We start from the raw sequence: 27,412 nt of genomic DNA, 5'->3' as shown, positions 1-27,412 counted from the left end.
CATTGTGTACAAAGCTGTTCTGGAAGTGATGTGTGGAGTCTGGGGAAAGGCATCAGAGACGCGCTCACTGTCCAGGAGATGGTTTGGCATCTCCACTACAATAATGCCATTGGTTAATGTGCAAAGTTGCATTGACTCCGCTCAAGAGAGGTCAGAATCTCTCTTGCTACTTCAGTCACAGAAAGTAAATATTGCTTCATAGCTCTTCACCTTTGTGTCACTTGGCATCTCGCATGGTTTATCTTTTGACAGAAGAACAGACATCAGGGTTCCTAGATAACAAAGGTAATATCCACAGAGACAAAGCTAAAATATTTTAGCACATAGATATGACATTAGCCCTGTGAAGGACACATTAGCAAAATAATTTGTAACCTAAGATTACATGGAAAATTCTTGGTGCTTATTTGTCATTCTTTTGCACAAAACCCAAGCAGTGTTTAGACATTTTAATGGAAACTCCTAAATGCTTGATCTTTCATTTTTGCCATATTTTAATTTTTAACACTTCCCTGAAATATAAAGTATTCCTGATGCAATTTGGGTTGCATCAACGAGCTTGGTAAAATGTGCATGTCATTTTAATAGTTTGAAGGGCTTTTCTTTTCTGCCAGTCCAGGGCTCTTTTCCCATAGGACAGGCACACTGAGACAAACAATGTTCCTTTCGTGTGTGTGTGTGTGTGTGTGTGTAATCAAACTGTTGTTTATTCTCCAGTGATCCTTGAATTCTAACTTTGTGCTTGAATATGATACTGTGACAGTCATCACCTACAGATGCTTTTACCCCTAAATCTTGGTGTTGGAAAGTGTTTGAATTGTGTACGATATGTCTTCATCAGACAATAATTCTGTTATAACCAAAAATGATTTGTGAATAATAATTGCAGTCATGTATTTTTGCTTCAGTTACTATCACATACATTTACTTTAATTTTCTGTAATACACCATGTAAAATCATTTTATCAGCTAACCCTATGCCAAGTGAGCAGGGAATAGTGGGGTTTTTTTTAAATTTGTTTCTTTCTTTTTGGTGTTTATGAGATATCGACAGATTCATTTTCTAACAGTTTTGAAATTACAACTTCTTACTTCCTTACGTTACACTAAAATGCAATAAAAAAAACAGCTACTAATAAATTTGTTGCAGTCTATAAGCCTGACTCTTCTTTCACTTATTTTGTTTTTACTCTGGTGTAATTCCATAGTGTTAATACAGATTTACATCTGTATAAGTGAGATCAGACTCAAATCCTTATATAAATAAGCAAATAAACTAACACAAACTTTAAGGGTATGTCTACACTTGCACCCTGTTTCAAAATAGGGATGCAAATGAAGACATTCGAAATTGCAAATGAAGCCGGGATTTAAATATCCCATGCTTCATTTGCATACTCATGTTCTGGCGCTACTTCGAAATAACAGACGCTGTTAAGACGCGGTTATTTCGAGAGAAAACCCTTCTCTCGAAATAACTGGTAAACCTCATTGTATGAGGAATAAGGGTTATTTCAAGAGAAGGGTTTTCTCTTGAAATAACCGTGTCTTAACAGCGTCTGTTATTTCGAAATAGCGCCAGAACACAAATATGCAAATGAAGCACGGGATATTTAAATCCTGGCTTCATTTGCAGTTCTGAATGTCTTCATTTGCATCCCTATTTTGAAATAGGGTGCAAGTATAGACATACCCTAATAGATGTTGTTATTCAGCACTTGAGGCAAACTGCTTGTATAATTTTACTTTGGATTTTATTTCAGAACCGTATGTACATAATTGAACCAATATCTCTTCAGGGTGAAGATATTTATTATCTTTTAAAAGATGGCACATACATTTCAGGCAAGGGACGGCATGTACATTTCAAGGGAAATTAGCCTAGTACAGGAAAAATCTGGTATATTACTAGGCAGCAATATGATGGCTGAAAAAAAAAATCAGATTAACCTTAAATGAAACAAAGTTACTGCAGCTAGAAAGGGTAACACATGGGGGAAAATAAATGTAGTTTAGTGCAAAAGTCATTCAGACCAGTTCACCAAGACAATATTGTGAAAAAGATTATGAAGTAATTTATGAATCCCTAGAAAAACAAATCTTTCTCTTCAGAAGCTATATGTATAGCTGTACTTTTTATTTATTTTAATACAAGTGACAGTCTTGCTAGGATATATGTTACTCATTCATTTTCTCAATTTCTCATCTTACAGGTGACAGAAGCTAAAGTACACCAGCCATCACAATGCCATGATTGTAGGAAAAAGGGGGAAGAGCTGGCCAAGATTAACTTTCTCAAACAAAAAAAGACTTTAGTGGAAAAAGCTTTACTCCAAGATAAATTAGAACAACAGATTTATGCCAAAGTAAGAAAATGTTGTTTAAAACAAACACTCTGGTACTATTTGCACACACTTGCATTTGAGGAAACCATGAACCAAATTGCATCCTGATCTATGATCATGCAGTGAGAGTCAGGATGGAATGTGACCCCATGTCATCTGCATGGGGCTAGATCATGGGTGGGCAAGGCAGCCTCTGCGAGCCGGATGCGTGCCACCAAGCTGGTTGATACGGTCTGCAGATGCCTTGCCGCTCCCCTGCCCCCAAGACGTGGGGGGAGGGAGTGCGCAAAATCTCCTCCCCCCCAGCCAGGGGTGCACAGCACTAGAAGGAACTGCCACCTATTCGAAACAACTTGTGGTTCTCTCTAGCCACTAGCAGACAGGAAGCAAAGACTTCACACGCTCCTCCATCCTCAGCCAATAGGGTCCATGGGTGAGGGAGTGCAGTCTCCTGGCCCCACCCATTCTGGGGTGTACCAGGGCCACTTCAAAAATTTGTGAAGTAGCCTCACTTCAGAAATTATTGCCAACCTCTAGGCTAGATCCTCACGTTGGCCAGGTCTACACTAGACTGGGAAGGTCGGCTTAATGTACCCAATTCTAGCTACACAGCGGGAGGCCAATGAGAGCAAATGCTCCGATTGGATTCCCTTACCCCTGGCAAAAGGAGGAGTACTGATCACTGTTGGAAGCTGTCCTCACTGTTTGATTTAGAGGGGATTGCTAGAACTGCTAAATTGAATGCCAGAAGATCAACCTCCTGAGTGTCAATCTGGTAAGTATAGAGGTGCCCCTTGTGCTGATCATGTCCATAGAGCGACTGATTTATATTAGCTGAAAATCTGGCTCCGCATTTTCCAGAGGTGTGTTTTTTATTTTGGGCATGTCTGGAGTGATTTCCCATGACCTGTTTTCTGACTGGCTAGCCAAAAACAAAGTAAGTTACCGTATATCATTGTTATAAGTGCTTGCTGGTTACTTCTACACAGGCTTCCATCCCATTTTCTGTCTTGTCAAAGGATTTTCTGTAGTACAAAGGGTCTGCTGCATTGCATGGATGCAGAGACACCTTTACTGTCACAGAGGCTGTTCGCGCTACTCTTTCTTAACCAGGACTGTTATGGGGCTGCCATTTGAATTTCAGGAAAATAAAAAGTGTTCTCATGGGGTTTCAGATAGAAACCTTGTCTGATTTTTCCTTACATCTTCAATGAGCTCAAGGTGGCAGCACTTTGTGGATTATAGATTTGGAATGCAGAAGCCTTTCATTTACAGTAGTTTCCTGCTTGACATGGACATTTCATCCCTTATTTTAAGGATTCTCATATCATCCTGTCTTGTACCTGAAGTCAGTTTTGTAGTTGCCAGTTTTCCTACTGCTCTTTATTCTAACCTATCGAAGTGTTTACATCATATTCTTAATCAAGGCTCCTGAGTGTCTGATCCAATGGAGAGGAGTCAGACCTAGTGAAAACTGGCCATAGATTCAGGAGGAGGAAAGAGGAGGAAGAGTGGTTCTACATCATGCTCTGTCCATCTGTCAGTGTTACAAAGCACTTTCAACCCTAGATTCTGCAATTCAGACTCTGCTTCGGTATTATGCCGGAGGAGATGGCTGGTTTGCAGCATCTTCAACAAATTGAAAATAATTTCCTCTAGATCAAGATAATGTTGACCCAGTCAGCAGTCTGCTCCATAGAGTCCTACTTTTATGCTAGGAAAGCCTTCTGAAGTGGATTGCAGTGAGGCCCTGACAGCATGGTTTGCTACATGCACACCTATGGAGGCTGGAGCTGAATAAAGGCAGTTACCCTCTGTGCTCCTGTCCATTTCAGATGTCAGATATTGTGAGCTATGACTCATGAAATTTTCTGGTCCTTCTATAGGTAGCCCTGCACAAGGGATGATTTGGCCCTTAAATTAGTCCTCGTCATTAGAGTATGTGACAGGTAGTGGGAGTCCAAAATATAATGCCTCACTGCAGTTTTCTTTTATTTCAGGACTCACTCACACTTATAGGAGAAATACACACAACTCTTCCCAAACTTTCAGAGGACCCGAGGAACATATGGAAAAGACTGAATGAGAATGGTAGGAAAGTGTAGGGTCTGGGTAAGATGAGCCTTAATCAAAGAATGTAAGAGCTAGCAAAAATCTGCTGGTGACACTTACGTGCTTCATGTCTACTAATGAAGACACAACCTGTTTTGCTAGTGATAAACTGAGCGATGGGTAAATATTCCTGCAGATGGAACCAGAAAAATCCAGAGCACAGGATTCCAGCTGACAGTCTTGCTCCGTGTTCTTCCCGAATACAAAAGCTGCAATACAGTGTAATCCAACCAATACATTTTTCAAATTATGGAAGCTGACATTTTTTTATTATTACTCTGACAAGCAATAACTGTTGTTTTTGTGAGTTTGCTTATGGGATTTCAGAGCAGCTCACTGTTTCTTCCATCTGTACAAAAAATAGATGGTTCTGTTTTTCTGGGCGGGGAGGTGTAATTATTGGGCTTCAGTTCAATCTTTGCCTACTGCCTCCTGTTAAATTGAAAGCAAGAGCCCCAGGTGGAGGAGAGAAAGAAAAGGTTGTAGAGTAACTGTAGAAGGAATAAAATGACACTGGGCATTTATAGAACTGAAATAATGAGACTATGAACTGAAATAAATCATTAACCCTGTGGATGCCAATAGCACCAGAAATGGCATTACATTAATCATGGAGTCTGTCAGGGATGGTTGTTCAGAAAGAAAAAGAAAACAAAATATAGAATAAAACTGGACTAAAATGTTAATTAAGATAATATTTTCACTGCTTTCTCAACATGCTATTGCATTTGCTGTCACTTTCTATTGATTGCTGAACAAGAATGTCACTGTCTCATTGAGGTTATTTTTGGGTGAAAGTCTGGCTCCACATAGGAAGTCCAAGTAAAAGGGCTTTGCACAGGACATCTCTGAAGGCCAGAAACAATGAAATCCTGCTCACTCTAGGCAGGGCACGGGGCATGTGTGCAGCAGAGCTATGACCATAATTATGGTCACTATCATGGCTTCCACTAACAACTTTAACACATGGCATCACTCTTACAAGGGATGTGTAGCCAGAGGATCCGCATGAGTTGCAGACTTGCTGGCCTCCAAAACCTCCATATTTTCTGGGTTCAGAGTGTGTGGACCTTCTACAGCAATTGACGGTGTTGGAAGACATTTGCCTATCAAATTCGCTTATGAAGGAGGTTACTGCCTAATAGTTTAGTAGCCTGTTAAGACATTAGAATGGTACTTTGGTGTTACATTTTTTCCCTTTTGGTAAAAGGAAAATCTATTGATGGGGTTAATTTTTTCTATTTGTTTAAACTACATGTATGTAGTTATATATTAGGGATGTAAGCAACTAATTGACTAGCTGACTATTTGATAAGCAAAAGCTTATTGGATAGTTGACACACTAGTTGACTAGTCACTTCCCCACCCCAAGCTGTGTCTATCAGAAGGAGGCAGTAGGAGGAGGGACGTGGAGGGGGTACTGCGGGGAGCTGGCTTAAAAGCTGGTTCCCCCCCTTCTCCAGATCGATAGGAGGGGCAGCAGCGGCGTTCTACCTTTGAAATGTACAAGAGGCCCCACTGGAGCTCTTGCTCATTTCAAAGCAGAAGCGTTGCATGGAGCCTGGGGCCAGCAGAGCTGGGGCTCTTGTACATTTCAAAGGTGGAACGTTGTGGCACTTGCTACATTTCAAAGTGGAAGCGCCATTATAAACTAATAGAATAGTCGTTGTAAATCCCATCGACTATTCGATTTGTTGATTAATCTAATTAGAACACCTCTATTGCATACATTATGTATTGTAGTTATCAGATCAGTGTGCACAGGGTTGTGTGTTTAGCCATATGGTTTTACAACACACTCATCAATATAAAACATGAAAATAAATTTGGATGGAAGAAATAAGAGGCTCACTTAGATTATCCCTGATCTTGTGATATGAATAACCTCCATGAATGGTTTCATTAGTTTTGCCTGAATAGGTTAGACCCTCAGAGAATCTCTAGAGCAGTATTAAATTCTTTAATACTAGCTGTTCTCATTCCTTCATTGGCAGCTTATTCTATCCTCTAGCAACCCTCTAGGCATAGAAGCCCATCTTAAGGACTCCCATTACTGTCACTTTCAGTTATAGATCATGACTGCAATTTATATAGCTATCTTATATGATGAGCAAGATGCCACTGACTTTTTTTTGTTACTGCACCATCTTTAAGTCTCTTAAAATTCCCCATAAGACTCCTGTCTTCCATGTTTATAATCCTGTTCATTCTCTTTGCCCCAGATTTTTGTGACTCTCCTCCTACACCCTTTCCAGACTCTTATTCTTTGTTCACCATTTTTTAACTCCATTGGCAAAAGATCCCCAGTTACAACTCAATATAAGAACATAAGTTCTCATTAGGGCTCTGTTTTGGATTAGTGGTAGCAAAGCACCTCCACAAAAAATGAGGCCAGGCGTAATACTCACTGAAAAAATCCCCTTGCATAACACAGTTCAAAAGAATGCATCTGTGCAGCTTTGTTTCACTACTAAAAACAGGGAATATCCGATAGAGGACTCAAAATATATGTTAAGGTGTTGACAGTGCATTTGAACCTTGCTTTAGTTGTCTAAATTTTCACTGTAAATCTTGAAGCATTTCTTTTTAACTCTTAGGGTATGTCTACACTTACACTCTTTCAAAAGAGGGATGCAAATGCATTTGAGAAAAATTGCAAATGAAGCACGGATTTGAATTTCCTGCGCTTCATTTGCATAATCGCGGACCGCTGCTATTTCGAAATACCCTATTTCAAAATAACAAACGCTGTGTAAATGTGGTTATTTTGAAAGAAACCCCTTTTTTCAAATAACCGGGTTATTTAAAAAGAAGGGATTTCTTTCAAAACTAGCCAATTACCCCGTCATAAGACGGGATTTTCAGGTCTCTCCTCCGCGTCAGTCTTCTCTCCTGAGCCTCTGGGGTCTCGCACTCTCTCTCTCTCTCCTCTCCTCCTACTGCCTCCCCCTCTCTCTCTCAGCTCTCCTCCCATTCCTGCTTCTCACTCGGGGGACTGCGGAGCCCAAACGGTCGCTTGCGCTTCTTGCTCCCATGCGGCAGCCTGGCTGAGCGGTGCAGAAGTCAGCCGAGTGCCACGGCGGAAGGCGAGGGGTGGGGCGGGGCCATGACGTTTGGGCCCCTCACTCCCCATGCAGCACGGGCCGCCCAGAGGGAACAGCCAGCATTTCAGGGAACAGCACCACCCAGCGGGAACAGCCAGCATTTCAGTGTTAGAGTCTCAGACATTGGGCTACTATATATACGATAACCGTGTCTATTATTTCAAAATAGGGTACTTCAAAATAGTGGCACTCTGCGATTATGCAAATGAAGCATGGGAAATTCAAATATGTGCTTCATTTGCAATTTCGCCCAGCTGCATTTGCATCCGTCCCTCGAAAGAGGGTGCGAGTGTAGACATACCCTTAGTTGTTGACCATTTGTGTAAATACACTGGATTATAAGATCTTTGGATCAGGCACTTCCCAATTTTATTTTCCAACAATGCACCATTTGCACCCACCTTAAAGAGGTAGTTTAGAAAATTTATATAAAAATTAAACCCTCATACTGTGGTGTGTGTATTTTTCTATTACTCAGGACTGCAGTCTGAGAAAATAGTTTTGGAGTTGAGTATCAGAGGGGTAGCCATGTTACTCTGAATCTGCATAAACAAGGAGAACGCCTGTGGCATTTTATAGACTAACAGATTTATTGGAACATAAGGTTTCATGGGCAGAGACCCACTTCGTCATGCATCTGACAAAGTGGGTCTTTGCCCATGAAACCTTATGTTCTAATAAATCTGTTAGTCTCTAAGGTGCCACAGGACTTCTCATAGTTTTGGAGTTCTTCTCTTTCATATTTATCAACAGTAACTCTGGGATCTGAGCACTTATTTTCTATTACCTCGTTGCAGCTGTTGGTGATGATAAGTATGAAGAACATGAGAGAGCTTATCTGTAACTTGCTTATTTCATACTTCTGCAGGGACTGAGACTAGTAACAAAAAAAATTTGACATGGTCACCTATATCAGTGCTCTATTTTTTTACACTCCCTAAGAGCAATTTATTTTTCTGAGATTTTTGTTTTGATCTGAAGAAAAATCTTTAAAACTAAGGAAGAAAAATGTATTTACCTACTTTCTTTGTCTGTGTTCGTTGGGATATACAAGAAGCAAGTCTGATGAGGGGTAAGTCATATAAGTGGATGTGACACTGAAACACGTTAGTCTGTGCATTGTTAAGTGTCAGTGAGTTTTTTCTTTTTTGGTTTTCATTGTGTTCACACTGTGATTTGGTTTTGTTACATACACTGATTTATTTTACATATTCAGTGGTAATGCCTTTTGTGATGCTACACTTTATTTGTTGCTAACCTCACCGTGAATGCTGCTGAATTGATAACCTGAAAAATTGTTATCTGAAACTAGCACCAGACTGATACAGCAGTGACCTTTGTGTCCCCCTGAACTGTCCCACCTCTCCCTGAAGAGATCTCATCTGAGGGGATGATGATGGTACAAGCCCATTCATTCCTTAAGCTTTCTTTGGAGCACCAGTTATAGGAGTGGACTCTGTGATATGGATGTTTACCATGGGAAAATATGCCAAAGTGTCCATTACTTTCCCATAGGGCACTGCAATGCATTTAGATGGTTATGATATTCACTTGTGACAGAACTAGACTGAATTAAACAAGAGCAGAGATGTTTGTCATTGTGTGCAGGCCACATTCACTGGGAGTGAGGTATGGAATTGCCACAGGGTCCCTAGTGCACCCAGCCTTGTCAGAAATTCATCCCAGGTGAACAATCTACACAGCTTCATTGGTGCCAAAATTATACAAATTTTGCCTTTCCCTCCTTGAGACAATTTTCACTGTAGCCAATATCATCAGTGCTGATGAAGTTAGTCTGACCCCATTCATTCAAACACACAGTTTTTCGGGAGTATTGAACGCTGTTCTCCTATGTGGATTAATCGTCATATTGATGCAGTGCCCAGATTCTATGCCACTGCAAATCTGGGCTAGCTCTCCTGGTTTCAGCTCAGTTACCCCAGCCTATATACCCTGGGTTTGAATGTTGTTCTAATATGTACATTGTTTAAAATAAGAATGTGCTCCGAGACTTCGTCACAACTTAAATACTATCTGGTGTAACAGAGAAATTACCTTTTATTGTCTCCATTGAACAAAAACTTAGCTGGATATACAAACGTGCAAATTGCTGCTGCATACAGCATAGGTGTTATAGTAAGTGGCACTTCCTTAAAAATTAAAAATGTTTGAGGGTTTTTTTATTTCCACAAAAGCATGAATCAATACTGTATATGTTAGGTCTGCATTTTTATCCTCCATCTACTGTCCCTTTCTCCCACATGGCTGATACACCGTAAGTCTTTACATATACAGAGATGAAAATGGGATTGTTGACTTGTGAGCAAGGTTCTTTCTAAGTTGCACAGTAGTGTGGCCTCATAGCTGCTTATTGAGCCTTGCCCAGCCGGGGGCTCAGGGCTCCGCTCATGCAGCTAACTGGCTGGGGGAAGGGCACTTCTCCCTCAGCTATAGCAGCAGCTTCTTGCTAAGGACAGAGCAGCAAGTCTGTCCCAGTGAGTCTCTTGCTGCTCTGTCCTCAGCAGGAAGCTGCTGCTGTACCTGAGGGGAAAAGTGCCCCCCCCCCTTCCCTCCGCCAAGCAGTTCCATGCAAGGGGCCCTGAGAGGGGCTCATTAAGCAGCTGTGGGGCCGTGCCACAGCACAGCTTAGAACATTGCTTTGTGAGGGAGTGATTTGGGGGATTCTATTTTGCCATTTTCCCCCAGTAGAGTATTGGGTGCCTTGTTCTTTTCAGAACATGTCTTTCAAGTTGCAAATAAAATATATCAGAGGGCCTGTGAAATCATTATTTACCTTCTGGACATTGGCATTTATTGCACTTCTTTATTTTGTAATAAAATAGTACTATTTGTTCTCACATTGAATAGTATGTATGATCCATAAATACATTGTAAAATAGACCCATAGCATATAACAGAGTCTGCTTTTGAAAATCCATGTTTTAGTTGTTACCACTATTAAGAACATTTACATTTTCTTGCCAGTTTTTAAATTGAACTTTGTTGCCTACAGAAGCAAGTGTACAGTATTATCACAGTATTATAACTTATTTAAAAATGCATACAGCACTGGCTAATGGTAATTGCAAGCAAGCTATATATTTGAGCTGGATTTTTGTTTGCATTTTTTAAATATTTTTCTACATCTTAAAACAGCTACTTATACCAATGTTACATCCAACACTTTGTTAGAAAATATTACTTACATGTGTTACCCACAATAGAGTCGGCATCTTTTGCATGACATAACATTTTAGGCTACGAAAATAGAAACACACCATAGTAAGCCTGGTTGAAAATAATTGCAAGCCTTAAAAAATGTGTGTTCAGTTTATATGCTTCTTAATAAATCTGAGCCCAGCCTCTGAGGTGCTGAGTGCCCTCAATTCCCATAGAAGTAAAGTGCAATCAGCAATTTGCCGCATTGGACCCTAAACAAAATAAAGAGAATTATCAACACAGAGTCTGCTAGCAAACATAGGCCTCAACCTACAAGCCCCATCTGTATGGAATTCTTCTTGAAGTCTTTGGGTGTTCTTTTGAGTAAAATTCTGTGGACCTTACTCAGAAAAACCCATTAGCTTATGAAATTTGGGGCCAGATCATCTTCTGATGCATATCAGCATGGCTCTGTCAAATCTCATCAGCTATGTCAATTGGCATGGGTGGAGACTCTGGCTCTTTGACTCCTTTAGGGAGGCAGGGCTTGACTACTGTTTTTAGTAAATAAAATTAAAATGCATGGTTGACTTGTTTTTACTTTGAACAAACAAAACAATTGAATATTTTTTACTTATACTGAAGCTGTTGGAAATTTCCAAACCATTAAGAATTCTTACAAATTAGGTAAACCAAGGATATATTTATGTAGATATTTCAATATTTAGGTTCCAATAGTTTTTTCACTTTCAGGTAATGCTGAAATATTTCATGTGGGATTGATTTGTTTTATGAAATAAGTTGTGACATGCTTTGGAACATGCTCTTTTCATGGTCTAGCTGATATTCCTCTTGTGCTTTCTGCAGTTTTTTGCCCTTCAGTTGCCACTTGTGGAAACAGTAGGTCACTAGTGATGTCATTATTAAAGAGAAAATAATGATCAGCACAATTATCAGTGCAATAGTGGATGAAAGGGACCCTTCTAGCTGCTTAGTTTCAGTGACTTCTGTTGCATTCAGCTTAGCAAAGTTTTCATATTCCGACAAAGCCAGAAGCACAGGTACTTCACTTTCATTGAACTTGGGCCTCATTGGGATTCAGTGGTTGCTCTCACTCAAAATTTCTAAAGAAACATGAACTAGGATTCCCACGTTGTCCATAAGAATTTTTTTTCTCAGTTTCTCAAGGCATGGATGAGGTTCAGAAGTATTGTTTGTTTATGAGGTCATGCAGCTTATAAAGAACAGGATGTGTCAGAAAGTTAACAGTGCACGTCACATGTATCCAAAACAGTGTGTAAATCAAAAATTGGTGCTCACTGTCACCTTCTCTGTCAGAAGAGAATGCTGCTGCTCTCACTGCCAGTTTTGAACTTTTGTTTTCATAGATGGATAATTGGAGAAAATCGAATCAGTTTTCCACTAACATTCTGGTAGCAGGGCTCATCCTCAGGCTTAAAGGAAAAATAAGCACTACAATGAACATAGTTTACATCTTAAGAATTTGCTTCACAGTGAGTGTTTTCTTTCCCCTGAAGTGTTCCCCAAAGAGAATAAAATCACAGGCAGACTTTTTGCTGAGAGGCAGGCTTGGTTTTTCTAACATCATAGTTTCTAACAAAACCAGTTACAGGAAAAAAAAGCTTTAATTCTAATGAAGGCTTACCCACCCCCTCTTCTTTAATATTTATTGTTGCATTCACCTTGTCCGAAGAGATTTTGTTTTTTGTCCTTTTAAACTGGAAATTCAGAGATGTCCTCACTGATTGCAAAGCTGGGTTCTGGAAAAATTACCTAGGTGAAGAATAACATAGAATTAGGTAAGAGTTTTGCTCTCATCATCTGTTGCATGAGCTAAAAGCTAGAATCTCAAAGACCTGATTTTGTATATTTGTGATATAACTTAAAATCACAAGAAATGTTCTACTTCTCTTTGCAATTAATATTGATATAGTTGAATTTTTGCAAAAATTTAACTATGCAGAGCAGTTCCATAGAAGTCAAAAGTGGCTGGCTGGTTGAGTGAAGGACAATTGATATGGGAGAGAGTGCAGGATCAGAACCTCAGTGTGCTTCACATATCATTTGGAAGTTCAGTTTTAAGTCAGAAAGGTCCATACACTGCTGTCCTGACTCTGGCAGAACTGCCATTTAATTGATTTATTTCTCCCTTCAGTCAGAATAGTAGGATTTAGCCCCATAACATTTTCTTTTGGAATGGAGAATAATTAAAATTTTCAGAGCTATTTATTTGAAATAGCAGATTGTGCCAACCCCCCTCTACCCAACTTCCAAATGTTTCAAGGCCAAAATTAGGTGTTGGAGATGTTGCATCACAAGCATTTGTCCTGAGTCTTCATACAGCAGGATACAGTTGCATCTGATCCAGTTTATGGAAATCTGTGTCTCATCCCACTCAGACTGGCAGCGAATTGAAGGACTGTTTTCCTAATTAACAGCACTTCTAAGCCATTCTTGACTGTAATAAAGACTGTTTACTATAGATTAGTATTCTGTTGATGTTAGAAGATGTAAATGAGCAGTTCTTGCCAATTAGAAACAATATGTGCAGAGAGTGAAAAATAAATGTCTATTTTAAAGAAAGTTTAAAGGCCAGCATTTAGTGTAGCTTAGAACAATAAAAAACTTGTTGGTAAAGCTGATGGAAACTTTATTGCATATAAGAAAATGATAGGTGGAGAACATGCAACTTCGTTAATGAGTAAATCTACCGGTTGCACTGTTGGAAAAGGATATCTCAGAAGGTATAGAGCAACATGTTTATTGTATTGCTATCTAACTACACTACCATCATTGTTGTCAAGCAGTCTAAGGCAGGAAACTGGGATGAAGTGATTTAATACAATTAGGAATTATCTGATCTATTTTCAGTGTTGCTGAAAGCCCAACACCCACTCTTACATCTTACTTAACCAATCATCCATCTAATATAGGAGGGGAGGGAGAACCTTTTTTTGGTCAAAGGCTGCTGACCCACAATAAAATCAATCAGGGGCCACACATAAATAAGAAGCAAAAAACCCCAAAACAAAACACCCCCACTGAGGTGGCTCCTGGCTGGGAAGGAGAAAGATACTCTCCACATTCCCTTGCACATCAGAGCACTGGAGGGGGTAGGCAGGCTAGTAGATTTTTGTGTTTTCTCCTGCAGCCCTGTTGGAGATGGGGAGGAGCCTGGCGCACCAGCACAGGCTCCCTAATGTTCGGGGGGACCCCTAGCCTCAGGGGCTGGATCCAGGCAAGCAGGAGCTGCATCCAGCCCAGGGCATTAGGTTCCCTGCCCCTGTAATATGGGATCCCATTTTTGACTGGCTTTTACCTGATACAGCAAAAGAAAATATAAAATCCACAAATCACCTGGCCAGTTTTACAATACAGTACTATATTGTGGAGATAAGTGGGGAATTTTCCCAGCTCCATTTGATAATCAGTTAAGGTGGTCATGTTTTCAAAACCAGGGTGCTTTTATGTCAAGATATTTTAGGACAGTAAAAAAAAGCCCTCTAAATTCTTTTCCTTTCTGTGGTTGAAAAGCAATAAATGTCTTGTGGTTAAGGGGATGCTGGATGACCTACGTTATTCAGGGGTCAGATTAGAAAATTATAGTGGTCTCTTCTGGCTTTAAAATTTGTTTATCTGTAATGCAATTGAATTGACAATCAAAATCAGGTGTCATCAGTATTCAGTTCCCAGCTCTGGCAGTTTTCCTGTAGGCAAATCACATAAGAAAACAACAGGTGTGTTAGTTCCCCATCTGTAGAATGAGCATGTTAATGCTTCTTTTGTCTGTCTTGTCTAATCAGTTTGGAAGCTTATTGGGGCAGGGAATATCTCTTTTAATATGCTTATGTCTGCTTTATAGAGTGGGGTCCCAACATCAAGGCCTTGAGACACTACAGTAACAAATAATAATCTGCGCTATCTGGAGCAGTGGAGGACCTCAAAGAAAAGTTTTTCTTTGCATCTGCCCCCTGCACATCTTGGTTTGTTGCTGCCCTCACGTCCATGCTTCCGGCAACCATAGAGAGGAGGGAAATGAGAGACAGAGACCACAGGTATTCCTTCCTTCTCAGCTGGAGCAGGGCTTTCGCATTGACTAGACTAGAACTTTGACTTATCAGATACACATTGCAGCATTGCCATCTGACAGGTTATGACAAGAATTGACCCTGCACTCTGTTTGAAGCAAAACTAATAGTCTCTGTATGTAAAGTTAGACATGTTAAAATGAATAGCAATCTATCTACCTCAGGACTAAACACCTAGTAATTATAAAAACCTTCAGAAAATACCTTTTCACACAATGTTTTATTAGACTGTGAAACTCCTAGCCATGGCATGTTGACACCAAGAATGTAGCAAGATTCAAAAAATGATTGGACACTTTTATGAATAACAAGAATATCCAGATTTATAAAAAGTGAATGCTCAAAAAGAGTGTTGTGAGGGACATTAAATGTCATGTTTCAGAGGTTAAGCCAAACTCAAACTATAAGGGCACATCTACACAGCAGGGCAAAAGTCTAATTAAGCTATGCAACTTGAGCTATGTCAATTGTGTAGCTTAAGTTGAAATAGCTTATTTCGGCTTTTGGCACTGTCTGTGCATCAGGAAGTCAAAGGAAGAACACTTCCTTCGACTTGACTTAGTCCTCGTAAAATGAGGATTACAGGAGTCAGAATAAGAAGTCCTCCAGTTCGCTTTTTATTTTGGAATAACATCAGTTATTCTGAAATAATGCTGTTGAGGGGACATAGCCTTAGAGAGCTGGAAGAGACCTTCATAAAATACCATATTATCCCACATCTGCCTATAGCAGTGGTCTCCAACCTTTTTACACCCAAGATCACTTTTTAAATGTCAGGGCAAGCCAGGCTCTACCCCATTTTTTCCCCGAGACCTCATCCCTTCCTTGAGGCCCTACCCTCTCTAAATCTTCCCCTGGACTAGCTGTTTCTAATTAACTCACCGATAATTACATAATTACACCCAAGCCATTTTGCTAGTGCTGCAGCTGAGGAGAATGTTTTAATTTAAATTATTAAACAGATTAATCGTTTTAACTTTCTCATGTTAGTTTATCAAACTTCATTTTAAACGAAATAAAATATTATGTTCAACACAACAGGTTTCAATGTTTTCTTTATGGCAGGTGTGGGAAACCTTTTTTGAGTCAGGGGATCACTGACTTACAGGAAGATCAGTTGGGAACCACACAAGTAAGAAGCAAAAAAACTCCTCCCCAAACCCTCAACCCTCACTGATGTGGCCCCAACTGAGACACCTCACTTCTCTGGCACTCTAGCCCCCACAGAGTGAGGAGAAGGGTCAGGGAGGACTGAGGTTCCACATTCCCCATAGGCCAGATTTACTTTTCCATGGTTCCAGAGGTAGTGGATTTTGTGGACCCCCTTAGGCTCTGGGATGGGAACAAAAATGAGGGGCTCAATATGCTTGGACAGGGCTTCCAGCGAGCGGGATAGGGATGCAGGATCTGGGTGGAAGGTGCAGTGCAGGATGCGGTGAGGAGGGCAGGGTCTGGAAGGGAGTTTGGTGGCAAGAGAGGGTGTGGGGTGAGGGTATGAGAAGGAGCTTGGAGGTAGCAGGGGGTTGAAGGAGTAAAGCAGTGAAGGTGAGAGGGTGATAATGCAGCCAAATAGCTAGTTGGGAAGGGAGGCAAAGAAGTGGGGAGTAAAGGAAAGTGCATCTTCTGCAATGTAAAGCTCACATCTTCCTTGTGATCCAGCCTCACTCGGCTCAGCCCCATGATCCCCCCCCAGCCTGATCCCCTGCATCGCCCCATACCCCTCAGTGCAATCCCTGTCCCCACATCCTCCTTCATCCTCTCTCCTGCCCTCACATTCCTGTGCCTCCAGCATGCTCATTGGCAGGACAGCAGTACTAGGATTCCCAGCCCCCTGGAAACAGTACTGAGGCACAGAGAGGCACGGGGGGGGGGGGGGGCAGAGTCTCTTCCTTGCCCAGCCTTCAGCTCTGGAACCGGGGCAGGCAGACCCCGGGGCTGTGCAGGGCTGGCGCCAGCCTGGCTAGCCACAGCGGGGCACCGGGGACAAGGCTCTCTGCCCCCATACACAGCCTGCGGGGAGTAGTGCGATGCAGTCCAGACCACCCAGCCCCGTGTGCCAGCCACCCAACCCCGTCCTCTCCCGGAGCAGGAGGCAAGAGCCAGGGACACACGCACGTGCCTCTTCCAACCCTCCCAGCCAGCAAGTTAACAAGGGGCAGCCACGCGGCCAGTTGGCCATGGTATTCAGCCCGCCAAGGCTGTCCTGCACTCCAGCTGGGCTGGAACAAAGAGGGGTAACCACCTGGCCATGGTGATCGACTCTTGAGACTATCGATCGCGATCAACAGGTTGATGACCATTGACCTATAGGAAGATTTCTTTTATCTTCTCAAACATGTGGTATTGGACATTGTCAGATACCAGACCAGATGGACCACACATGTCTGATCCATTCTGGTAATTCCTATGTTCCTGTGAATGTTTTGATTTATTAACTGACGCTTCAGAGGGTAGCCGAGTTAGTCTGTATAGGATAAACTTAAAAAACAACAAAAGGTCTGGTAGCATGTTATAGACTAACAGAACATGTAGATGGTATCATGAGCTTTCGTGGGTACAGCCCACTTCTTCAGATGTTATCTGTGCCCACAAAAAGCTCACGATACCATCTACATGTTTTGTTAGTCTATAACGTGCTGCCAGACCTTATGTTGTTTTTTGATTTATTAAATTAAAGCACAAGATATTCTAGGGATCCCTGCAGACACTGGGACAATATGTGAAAAATCAGAACTGCCCCAGGATGTTCAATCTGTTTATGTACAAAACATGAGAATTAGTAGCCCTGGTAACTTTTATTTTAGCTTATGATATTGCACTTATTAGTATTAAACACATTTAGTTCTTTTTAAAATAAAAACCTGAAAACATTCTCCAATTTCCACAGTTTCATCCCTTTTCTTATTCAGTCTATGTTTAAAAAGTGCAACTATTCTCTGTTGTTAATCTGTAATTCCTATTAGTCTTTTAAGTGAAATGGAGTGCTTTAAAAGTAGTGACCTTCAAAGATCCCAGTCACCACATAGCAATTAATCTATGTTCCTATGATTTGTTCTTTTGAGCAGAAGGGTAGTCATTAAAATTTCCAACCACCTGCAGTATTTTGCAAAAACTGTTGGAGAACCTTGGAAGATTAATACATTTCTTGTATGGTGAATGTATTTTGTTAGTCTATAAGAGAAGAAAGAAATCCAAGCATCTACTTCTGGTGATGGGACCCTTTGTACTATGTTTAAATTTAATCAGGACCTTAGGGTTGCCTTTAAATCATATTAGCCACACACATAAAAGTACATATATCAAATTGTGAGTGTAAGGTCAACAATTCCACCTACTGAAATGTAAGAGTCACTAGACTCTCTTGGGGGAAAATTGCCATTTAAAAACCATTCAGTAGAATCTGTGCCCTATTTTAATACCTGGTTTCATTCACATAGCCATGGTAGGACCAGAAACACTCATGGACCTTTAATATCTAGAAGAGTTCTCCTGTATTTATCATATACACTGCTAAACTTGTGCCAGAGGAAAGGGAAAAAACACTTCTGTGTGGAGAGTTTGCCTGCCCTTGCTGTTTTTTCACCACCTGAACTTTTTAGGATGGAAAGACTCAGGATAAAATGATGACTGCATTGAAATCAGTGAAAGTTTTCAAGTGAGGATTGGCAATTATTTACTGTTTAAATGGGGGGCTGGGAAAACAAGGCAGATTTGTTTCTAAGTGAAATGGTTTTCGGAGGGTTTTTTACGAGTTATCAGTGAATCTTCTGAATGACAAAAGAATCTTTAATGTTAGAAGCTAAAGTATTTCTTAGTAATAGCTCACATGAAACAAGAATGTCCTTCCCTGAAGTTGATGCTCCGCAATAACAATGCAAATGTGTTTGGTTCATTGTGAATACTGGGGAACAAATTATTTCTTATGATGTTTGGTTGTTTTCATGTAGCAGTGAAATGTCTTTGGTGTCTCTTGCCTAAGCATTGTTGGCACATACTTTCTTAGAAATCTAATACCCCTGTAATGTGTACACCTAAATTCCATTAACATTTAATAAATCTATTGTGCATATTACAATGGGATAAATAAAACCTGTTAATTTTAAGGTGACAGAATGTCTACTACGAAGGATATATAAAGTGCCTTAGGTTGTTGATCACAAACATAAGAGTATGCTATTGATATATATCACAGTTTAAAGTCAGATCCTTCCTGCCACACTTGCTCACACTGAATAGCATCTTATTATTCTGAGCTACGGTACTACTCAATTTTAGTTGGGGAAGCTGAATAGGATTGTAAGATCCTTATTGCAGGGATTGTCTTTTCTTGTGTGTTGTCCTCTAATCATTGTAGTTGATCAAACAAATATACATCCCTGTACTTCTAAATGGAATCCTCCAGTAGGGAATCAGCAGATAGATTTTGAATTTTCTTCCAGTGTTGGAGGAAGGATGGAATGTTTGATTACAGTTTGTAGGAAAAGCATTCTTGGGCCTCCTCTTCTTTACTTCCCCCCACCAAATAAAAGAGTGCCTCAGACAAAATTTAATCCAGATTCTCTGAATATGATCAAATGACTTACAAGTGGAAACAAGATATCTTTGTTAAATGAATCAGTGAATCAATCAATAGCTTTGTGACTTCACAGAAGGAATTGCCTGCCCTGTATGTAAGAACAGAATATGGGCAACTCTATTTATCACTGTGCTTTTTATAATACAATAACAACTTGCATTTGATTTATTTACAGAATCCTTTAAAAACTGGATGGGAGACAGGACTTCCCTAATTTTTTTTGTATTTCCTTTTGCCAGTCTTTGTTGCAGTTAAATTAGGAAGGGATGAATCCTCTGAGTTTACCTGCATTGGAACAATTGGACCCAAAATTTTCAGGTTAGGTCTGAAAAACGTTAATGAGTCTATTATATATACTGTGCATTTTTTGTAATTGATCCAGATATTGCTTGTCTGAATTTAAGATTGTGTCAGTTGAATAAAAGGGAATTAGAGGGTCTTACAATCACCAATAAAAGTGAGAAGTGGTGTCATCAACTTCTAAGGCTATTGAAGTGGGCTATAATAATACTCCAATGAAATAAGATGCAAAATTCAATTTGGTTTCAGTAGAAGCAAGATATCTGGTCCCAGGTTGAAACATACACTCCATTTTTAAAGAATATAGTGTTACCTGTAGCAGCTGTAGCATCTTAAATATGTATTTAGGGATTTTTGTATATCTAATTATGGGGTGTCATTCTTTCTTCAGATGTCTTGTAAATTTCTCTGATGCCTTTTGAATGGTATATTGTGTTTTTATTGTATTGTGGAATAGTGTTCCTGTATTTTCATCTGTTTAATATAGAAATATATCCATCCCGATATAAATCAGATATGTAAATATTGCCTCTCTTCAGAATGTATTTGGAAAGGCAGTGAGTAATACATGTCCAGGCAAAACAGCAGATGAAAACCAGAGTGAGAGCAAATAAGGAGCACATCAAGACTTACAAGAAGTAAAGAGTTTGAGGTTTTTGACTGGCAGCTGAATTTGGGTTTTGCAAGGGAATTTTTATAATCTCCAGCATAGAACCAAGGGTCAGATTTTTAAAGGTAGTTAGGCATCCTAAAATGCACATGGGCACATAGAATAGTGATAGAAATGTAGACATATTAGTCTGGTGTAGCTGAAACAAAATACAGGACTATGTAGCACTTTAAAGACTAACATAGATTCATGGAGATTAGGTCCATCAATGGCTATTAGTCAGGAGAAGTAGGAATGGTGTCCCTAGCCTCTATTTGTCTGGATATGGGTGACAGGAGATGGATCAGATGAGGATTACCTATTGTGTTCCCTCCCTCTGGGGCATCTGGTATTGGCCACTATCAGTAGACAGGATACTAGGTTAGATGGACCATTGGTCTGACCCAGTATGGCCATTCTTATTTTCTTATGAGCAACTTGAACTCTCACTAACATCATAGGGAGCTAACAGTAGTTCATTTATCACAGGAGGTGCTACATGGTTTTTAAGATCAGGACTTAAAAGTAAATTTGGGGATATCACAGAGATGCAGCCTCATCAAGGTATGTTTGACGTTATTAGCTGTACGAATGAACACCTGATCAGTTTAGCTGAGAAGTCCAGAAATACAACCCACTTTTATTTTAACCTCCCTGATCTTGTGTCCCAAAATAAAGCCCCAACCTGTGTTACACCAGACTCTTACATATATGCACACGACCCTCCCTCAAAAAAGGAACGTTTTGCATAAATCACCCTTTGCTATTATGTCCTGTGATATAACAGGTTGCTTAGATAAAGATTTAAGGAAGTCAATAAATTCTTTAATTAAATCTATAAAATTCCAGGCCTAATCTCTCAGCATACTTTACCCTATATTTATCTTAATGAGAGAGAGAACTCCACTTTTAAGTTTTCTGCCTGGTGACTCCTTTTTGGCTTCATTAAACTATATTCTGAAATATGACTTTGCTTTTCTAGCTATTTTAATAGTTGTGTTTGTGGAGTGATAATGTTAATTTCCTTTCTCTTTTTCTGTGGTGTTGCCTTCTCTGCAGCAAAACAAGGCTGCAGACTTTAGTGTTACTTATATTCTTTTCAGCATTTGTGTGTGATTCATGAGTTCAGCATAAGACCCAGTCCTGTTCTTAGACACCAACTCTAATGAGACCCTTATTTTTCTGAGAGAAAACTGTAGTAGGTTCAGGTAACTTTGAGGAGCAGACTTAAATTGACAAAAGTAAGTCACTTCAGAGCAGAAACAGCTTCAGAGCTGAAACTGACACTGCCCTTAAGAACATAGCTCCCTGCTTTCCACCTGCCAGTTGACAGTATTTGACAATGGCCACCTGTATTTGACAATGGCCACTTCTGGATAAACAGAACAGGGAAATTTAGGGTATGTCTAGACTACATGGCTCCGTCAATGGAGCCATGTAAACTAGTTTACCCGGCATAGTCAAAGAAGCGGGGATTTAAATAATCCCTGCTTCATTAAAATAAACATGGCTGCCGCGCTGTGCGGACGATCAGCTGATCTGGCACAGCACGGCAGTCTAGACGCGGATCTGTCGGCTGGGGAAGACTTTGCCGACTGATCCTGTAAACCTCGTTTCATGAGGCATAAGGGATCGGTTGGCAAAGGCTTCCCCAGGCGACAGATCCGCTTCTAGTCTGCCACGCTGTGCCGGATCAGCTGATTGTCGGCACAGCGCGGTGGCCATGTTTATTTGAATGAAGCAGGGATTATTTAAATCCTCGCTTCTTTGACTATGCCAGGTAAGCTAGTTTACATGGTTCCGTCGACGGAGCCATGTAGTCTAGACATATCCTTAGATGGAATCATCCTGTGTTGCCCAGTCTCAGCTTCTGGCAGTTGGATGTTAAAGAACACTGGGAGCATGGGTTTGCGTCTCTGACCATCTTGAATAATGGCCATAAATGGACCTATCCTCCATAAACTTATGTAACCCTTTCTTAAACCTAGTTATTCTTTTGGCCTTCATAACATTCCTTAGCAATGAATTTCACAGGCTAATTATGCATCGTGTGAAGTAGTGCTTCTTTTTATTTAAAATCTGCTATCTATTGATTTCAATGGAGGACCACGCTTTTGTGTTACCAGATGAAGCTAAATAACACTTCCTTAGTCACTTTTTTCCACACTATTTATGACCTCTCTCTTATTTCCACTTACTTGTCTCTTTTCTAAGCTGAATAGCCCTAGTCTTTTCAATCTCTCCTGCTATGGAAACTGTTCCTTACTTGTAATCATTTTTGTTGCCCTTCCCTGTACCTTTCCAGTTCTAACATCCATTTGGAATTCCAATTCTAATGATCTTAATAGCTCAGTGAGCTGAATTCTGAGAGGCTGGGCACACATAATTCCCAATTATTTAAATTTAGTGCAGCAATATTCAGCAGGTGGCCTCTTTTGCCTATACAGCCGCTCCCCGAGTTACGAACAAGTTACGGATCAACGCTTGGTCCATAACTCGAAGTGTTCATAACTCAGATCCCATAGAGTTACATGGTGCCACATTGTTCATAAGCATGGATCACCATTCGTAACTCGGATCTGCATTTACGACCGCTTTGGTCGTAAGTTCGGATGGTCGTAAGTGGAGGTGGTCGTAATTCGGGGACCGGCTGTATATTGCAGAAGTCTCTAATATATGTTTTTATACACCTTATTTGCTGCTCAGCTTAGTTAAAATATAGCATGTTAAGGATGACTAAATTCCCTGAGGGTGGGTTTTTTTTGTTTATACAAAACTCACAAGAATTCCTTTCAGATTTAAAAAGATGTTTTAAACTGGGAAATTTCAAAGTACAGGAAAGATGAAGCATCAGACCTATTTTGTTTTGTGTTCACCTATCCTTGAAATTCATATATATCTCATTGACCTTACTGGATTCTTCTCAGCTGTTGTGCTCTAACATGTTGACTGTGCCCAGTTATGACTTAATACATATTCATGTCTTCTTAGGCATTACTGTCTTTCAGGCACAGCATATTTTTATTGATTAATGTCCCCCAAATCAGTGTTGTTCTAGTTATTCATGTTCAATACTCATTTTAACTTGAGTATGTTGGAGTGAAAGGCTGGCTGATAGTCTTGAGCACCGAGAAACTTGTTTGCCAATATTTTACAGTACAGTTGTAAACCTGTAGGATTAAATGATGTGGTTGTGTTGAATAACCCTTACCTATTGCAGCCCTTCTGGGCTGTAACATAGTGGTTTAGCCACTGTTACAGGGTGGTGTTCCTTTTATGTGTCTGCATTTAATTTCTTTAAAACACAAGGTAGGAAACCAATATATGGAGAACTAACATGTATTTTAATTATTATTCTCTGAGCATTTGAACAATTCTGTTCCTTTAACGTATGCACTTGGAAGTAGATTTCATTGCATTGTTAAAATTGTGTTGATTGGGTCTCAGAACTACATACAATATATCTCCTCTCAATGGAAGGATCATGTAGATAAGCCACAATTTGGTTTTTTTTCTGTCAGCAAAACAATCTGACATAATCAGATCCAAAATTCCCTCCTAGAAGCAGGCTCTTCCTTTCTTGGACAACTTTTTTTTTCTTTTAGTTCTACATTCTTTTCCTTCTGTGCCTGTTTCCCCTATACTGATCCCCAGTTCTCTCACCTTTCAAAATCAAGGGGAATTGCTGAGCAGCCTAGAAGATCTATAAATGGTCTAAATTTTATGGAGACAATTCTGAATTCCAAACAGATCCTAATGTCTCTCAGAGCCTGCAAATTCAATACTTAAAATCTATCTTAAAATACTTAAAATGTGTGGTACACTTTTTTAAAAGATCAGCTTGTCCCAATTCCCCATCTTACCTCTCTCTGAGTCAGAGCAAATGCTCATCAGTCCAGATCCAAGTGAATTGTTTTAGTCAACCCATAAATCACAGAATGGTTTAAAAACCCGAAAGCTGCTTGGAGCTGCGTTTTTAAAAGCAGGAAGTAGAATCCCCACAAAATAAATTAAAATCTTGAAACCTTCATTGTCCTTTCCATTAACTTCTGATTTTCTTTGCAGATGCAGGATGAGTCTGGTTTTGAGCTAATGCATTGATTGTAAAAGGGAAATAAATGAATGAGTCGTTCTCCTCTCCCCTCCTTTCCTTTTTTTCCTTTACCATTGCTTATGATAAATATAATTGTGAATGGGATGTTTCCACAGAATTTAGATGACAAGATGAGAAATGGCAAGACTGAAACACTGGTTTCATGTTTTTTTCAAGTTGCCAAAGAGCAGAAGGTAATGTTATGAACATTTGATTGCTCATCTAAGTCATTTAGAAAAGACAGACTCTTTCACATTCCAGCCAGTATGACTGTTCTAGATGAATAGATCCAGCATAACATTGTAATGTATTCAGCACTATGGGAATTGTACCTTCCAAGATGTACAGGAAAAATAGCAAGTTGGATTTAAGAAGTGCAGAGTGGGGGGCGTGATGCATGGTATTTTGGATGGATATGCAGAGTATCTATGGATGTCTGTAAGGAGAACAAATTTCTCTTTCCCCCATTTTCATCAATGAGCTGGGTGTTGTCTGGATCCCTAACAATAAAAGGTGATAAAGCAGGAACAGCATTAAGTGTCTTGTTTTCCCCACCTGCACTTTAAAACACAAGTCATCTCCTTTTGGGGATGGAAGAAATGAGTTGCCGTGGAGCTGGACTCTGAGATAACAGCTCTGAGATAAGGCGGAAGAGCAATGCAGTGAAGGAGAGGATGGCAGACTTTCCTTTTAACATTCTGGATTTTCTAGTGGGGTTGACTTTGTCTTTAACTTAAAAGAGCACAGTCAGAGAAGTGAGAAGTTCTCTGAAATGCATTACAGGTCAATGGACATGACATGTGTTACATGTTACAGATGTGGGCGTAGGTGTGTGAAGGGAGGGTTATATGCTATAGGTATGCGCAGGATGGTTTGTGTGTAAGGGTGGGCTATGTGTTACCCGTGTCTATCTGTGTGGCTGAAGGGTGCATGTTACATGTATGGAAGGGGGCTCCAGAGGAGTGCTGTGTGGGAGGGGAAGGGTGGCTTTTCTGTGTATGTAAAGAAGGGGATGTGCATGGCAGGTGTAGGTGGAAGGGGGAAGAGGTGTTTATCTGTCAGGGGGCCAGGAGCTGTGTGTGTGGGGGGGGAGGGACTGCCTGTTGTATGCGTGTGACTGCATCATGCATGTTTTTATAGAGTTAGGTCACACGAAGGGAGTCCAAATAAACCGCTCAAAGTGCAAGGAACACAAGGTTGCTCTGTAGCTCTGCCATCATGGGCAGTGCTTTGTCTCAGGACTGTGCCGTGCCGGTCTGGAGCTGTCCGGGTGCTGAATTTCTCTCCAACCGGTTCGATGCAAGTAGGCGACGGCTTGCGGTAGCTGACTAAAGCAAAACGCAACACTGCAACTTCCTTGGCGATGCAGCCGCCTGCCCCTCGGACTGAAGGCACGTCTGGAGCATGCATGGTGCAGGGCTCCCCCGCTGCTCACAAACCCAGCTCGTGAGCCGGGTTTCCGCGGGGGAGGCCACACGTGCCCCGGTTGCCCAACAGCAAAATTAAGGGGTTCGAATTTGTCCCGAAGCCACCAGAACCAGTCACTGTGGACCCCGCCGCTCCGCACGAAGGGTACCCCGGGATCCACCGCAACCGCGCCTCGCTTACCTTGCCCGGCCGCATCTTTCTCAGCCCCGGCAGCTACTTTGGAGAGGGAGCGTGGCCAGGGGCTGGCAAAACAGAGCCCCCCGCTGCAGGCAGATTATGCGTGAAGTCTGCTACGGTGCTCGCTAGCCATTCTCCTCGGCAGGGACTTTCCCGCGGCGAGCGGGGTGGGCTGGTCGCGCTGCAGCCCCTGCCAGGCTGAAATAGCCGCACGCCCCAGCCTCCACAGCAGCACTCCCGGATCCCAGCCAAAATGTTCAACTTTATTTAGGAGGAGGAATGGGTCACAGGAGGAGCTTCACCGAGCTGGGAGGAGCATGCTAGTGCAAAATCAGGTCACTAACATAAAAAGCCAGGAGTTAGTCATAGACACAAAGATTAATAGTGTTAGCATAAACTAGGCATATAAAGCAGGCTGAGCCAAAGCCAGGAGATACTCACAAGAATTAAAAGCATCACTGTTTTCCTCTCTTGACTCTTCCATTCATCAGGCTAATCGATTGCTCTTTTTAACAGGTGGATTTTACTCATTGAGTCAAAAATAAATTAGAATGGAATTGTTTTCCCAAGCCAAGTGCGTTGGGTGCTTTATTTGTTTTACTGTCTGTTAGTCTAAGATTATTACAGGTTTTGTTTGTTTTGTTCTACGTTGGGTCATTGTTTTAGTTCTGTTTTTAGCAAGGACTCAAAATTATTCACCTTCTCTATCCTCCATCTTTACAGGGAATAATATTTTACAATGGTCTCCGTGAGTCCAATTCTCAGTTTACATCTGTTGATTAAACAAAAGAGAGAGGCCCGATCACCACGGTCACACTATCCAGAAGAGTGGTGTTCATCAAGTTTCTGCAGGATCTTGTATAGAACAATGGCCACCATCTTCCTCTCCCTGTTGACATCCATTGGAGGTTAGTTAGGAAAAGAGCTAGTCATCTGATCTGAAGGATTAGTTATTGCAAGACCAGATATGTAATTTCCTTGTCTCTTCCACCACCAAATACACATTCAAATCCTCCCACAATCTTAAGAGGGTCTTAAGATAAATTGGAATCAGCTAAATTAAACTTAATGGCCAGAATGCTCAAACTTGAATGCCTAAAGCTTGGCTCCTAATCACATCTTTAGGCACACACTTTCTGTAAGTGGCCTGATATAAGAAGCTGAGTAACTGTGGCTCTTTCTTCCAGGTATGTTTTTATTTTTCATCTCTCCCCATGACACCTTCCCTTTTGTCTGCATTTTACTTTAGATTGTAAACTCGATGGGAAAGAAAAGTGCATCGCATCCCTAAAAAATTAGACTACATTTTTAATGTGCTTAAATAAATTCCCTGTCCCAAACAAAATACTGACAAAAGAAA

The 27,412-nt window shown here is 40.7% G+C and overlaps 1 protein-coding gene across 8 annotated transcripts in view; it reads left to right on the top strand.

Annotated features, from left to right (window-relative positions):
• The window catches only part of C13H8orf48 (chromosome 13 C8orf48 homolog), a 28,028-nt gene extending 20,259 nt beyond the window's left edge, over positions 1–7,769 (top strand). For all 8 annotated transcript variants that reach the window (XM_075940840.1, XM_075940839.1, XM_006136149.4 and 5 more), the window contains 2 exons: positions 2,214–2,366; positions 4,346–7,769. In XM_075940840.1, coding sequence (XP_075796955.1) covers positions 2,214–2,366; positions 4,346–4,450 — 258 coding nt within the window. In that variant the 3' untranslated portion in view covers positions 4,451–7,769. The remainder of the gene's footprint in view (positions 1–2,213; positions 2,367–4,345) is intronic.
• The last annotated feature ends 19,643 nt before the right edge of the window (positions 7,770–27,412 follow it).

This window comes from Pelodiscus sinensis, chromosome 13 (genome assembly GCF_049634645.1).
Source record: "Pelodiscus sinensis isolate JC-2024 chromosome 13, ASM4963464v1, whole genome shotgun sequence".
NCBI lineage: Eukaryota > Metazoa > Chordata > Testudines > Trionychidae > Pelodiscus > Pelodiscus sinensis.
The sequence above is the reverse complement of the archived record's forward strand: the minus strand, read 5'-3'. Positions and strand labels throughout refer to the sequence as shown.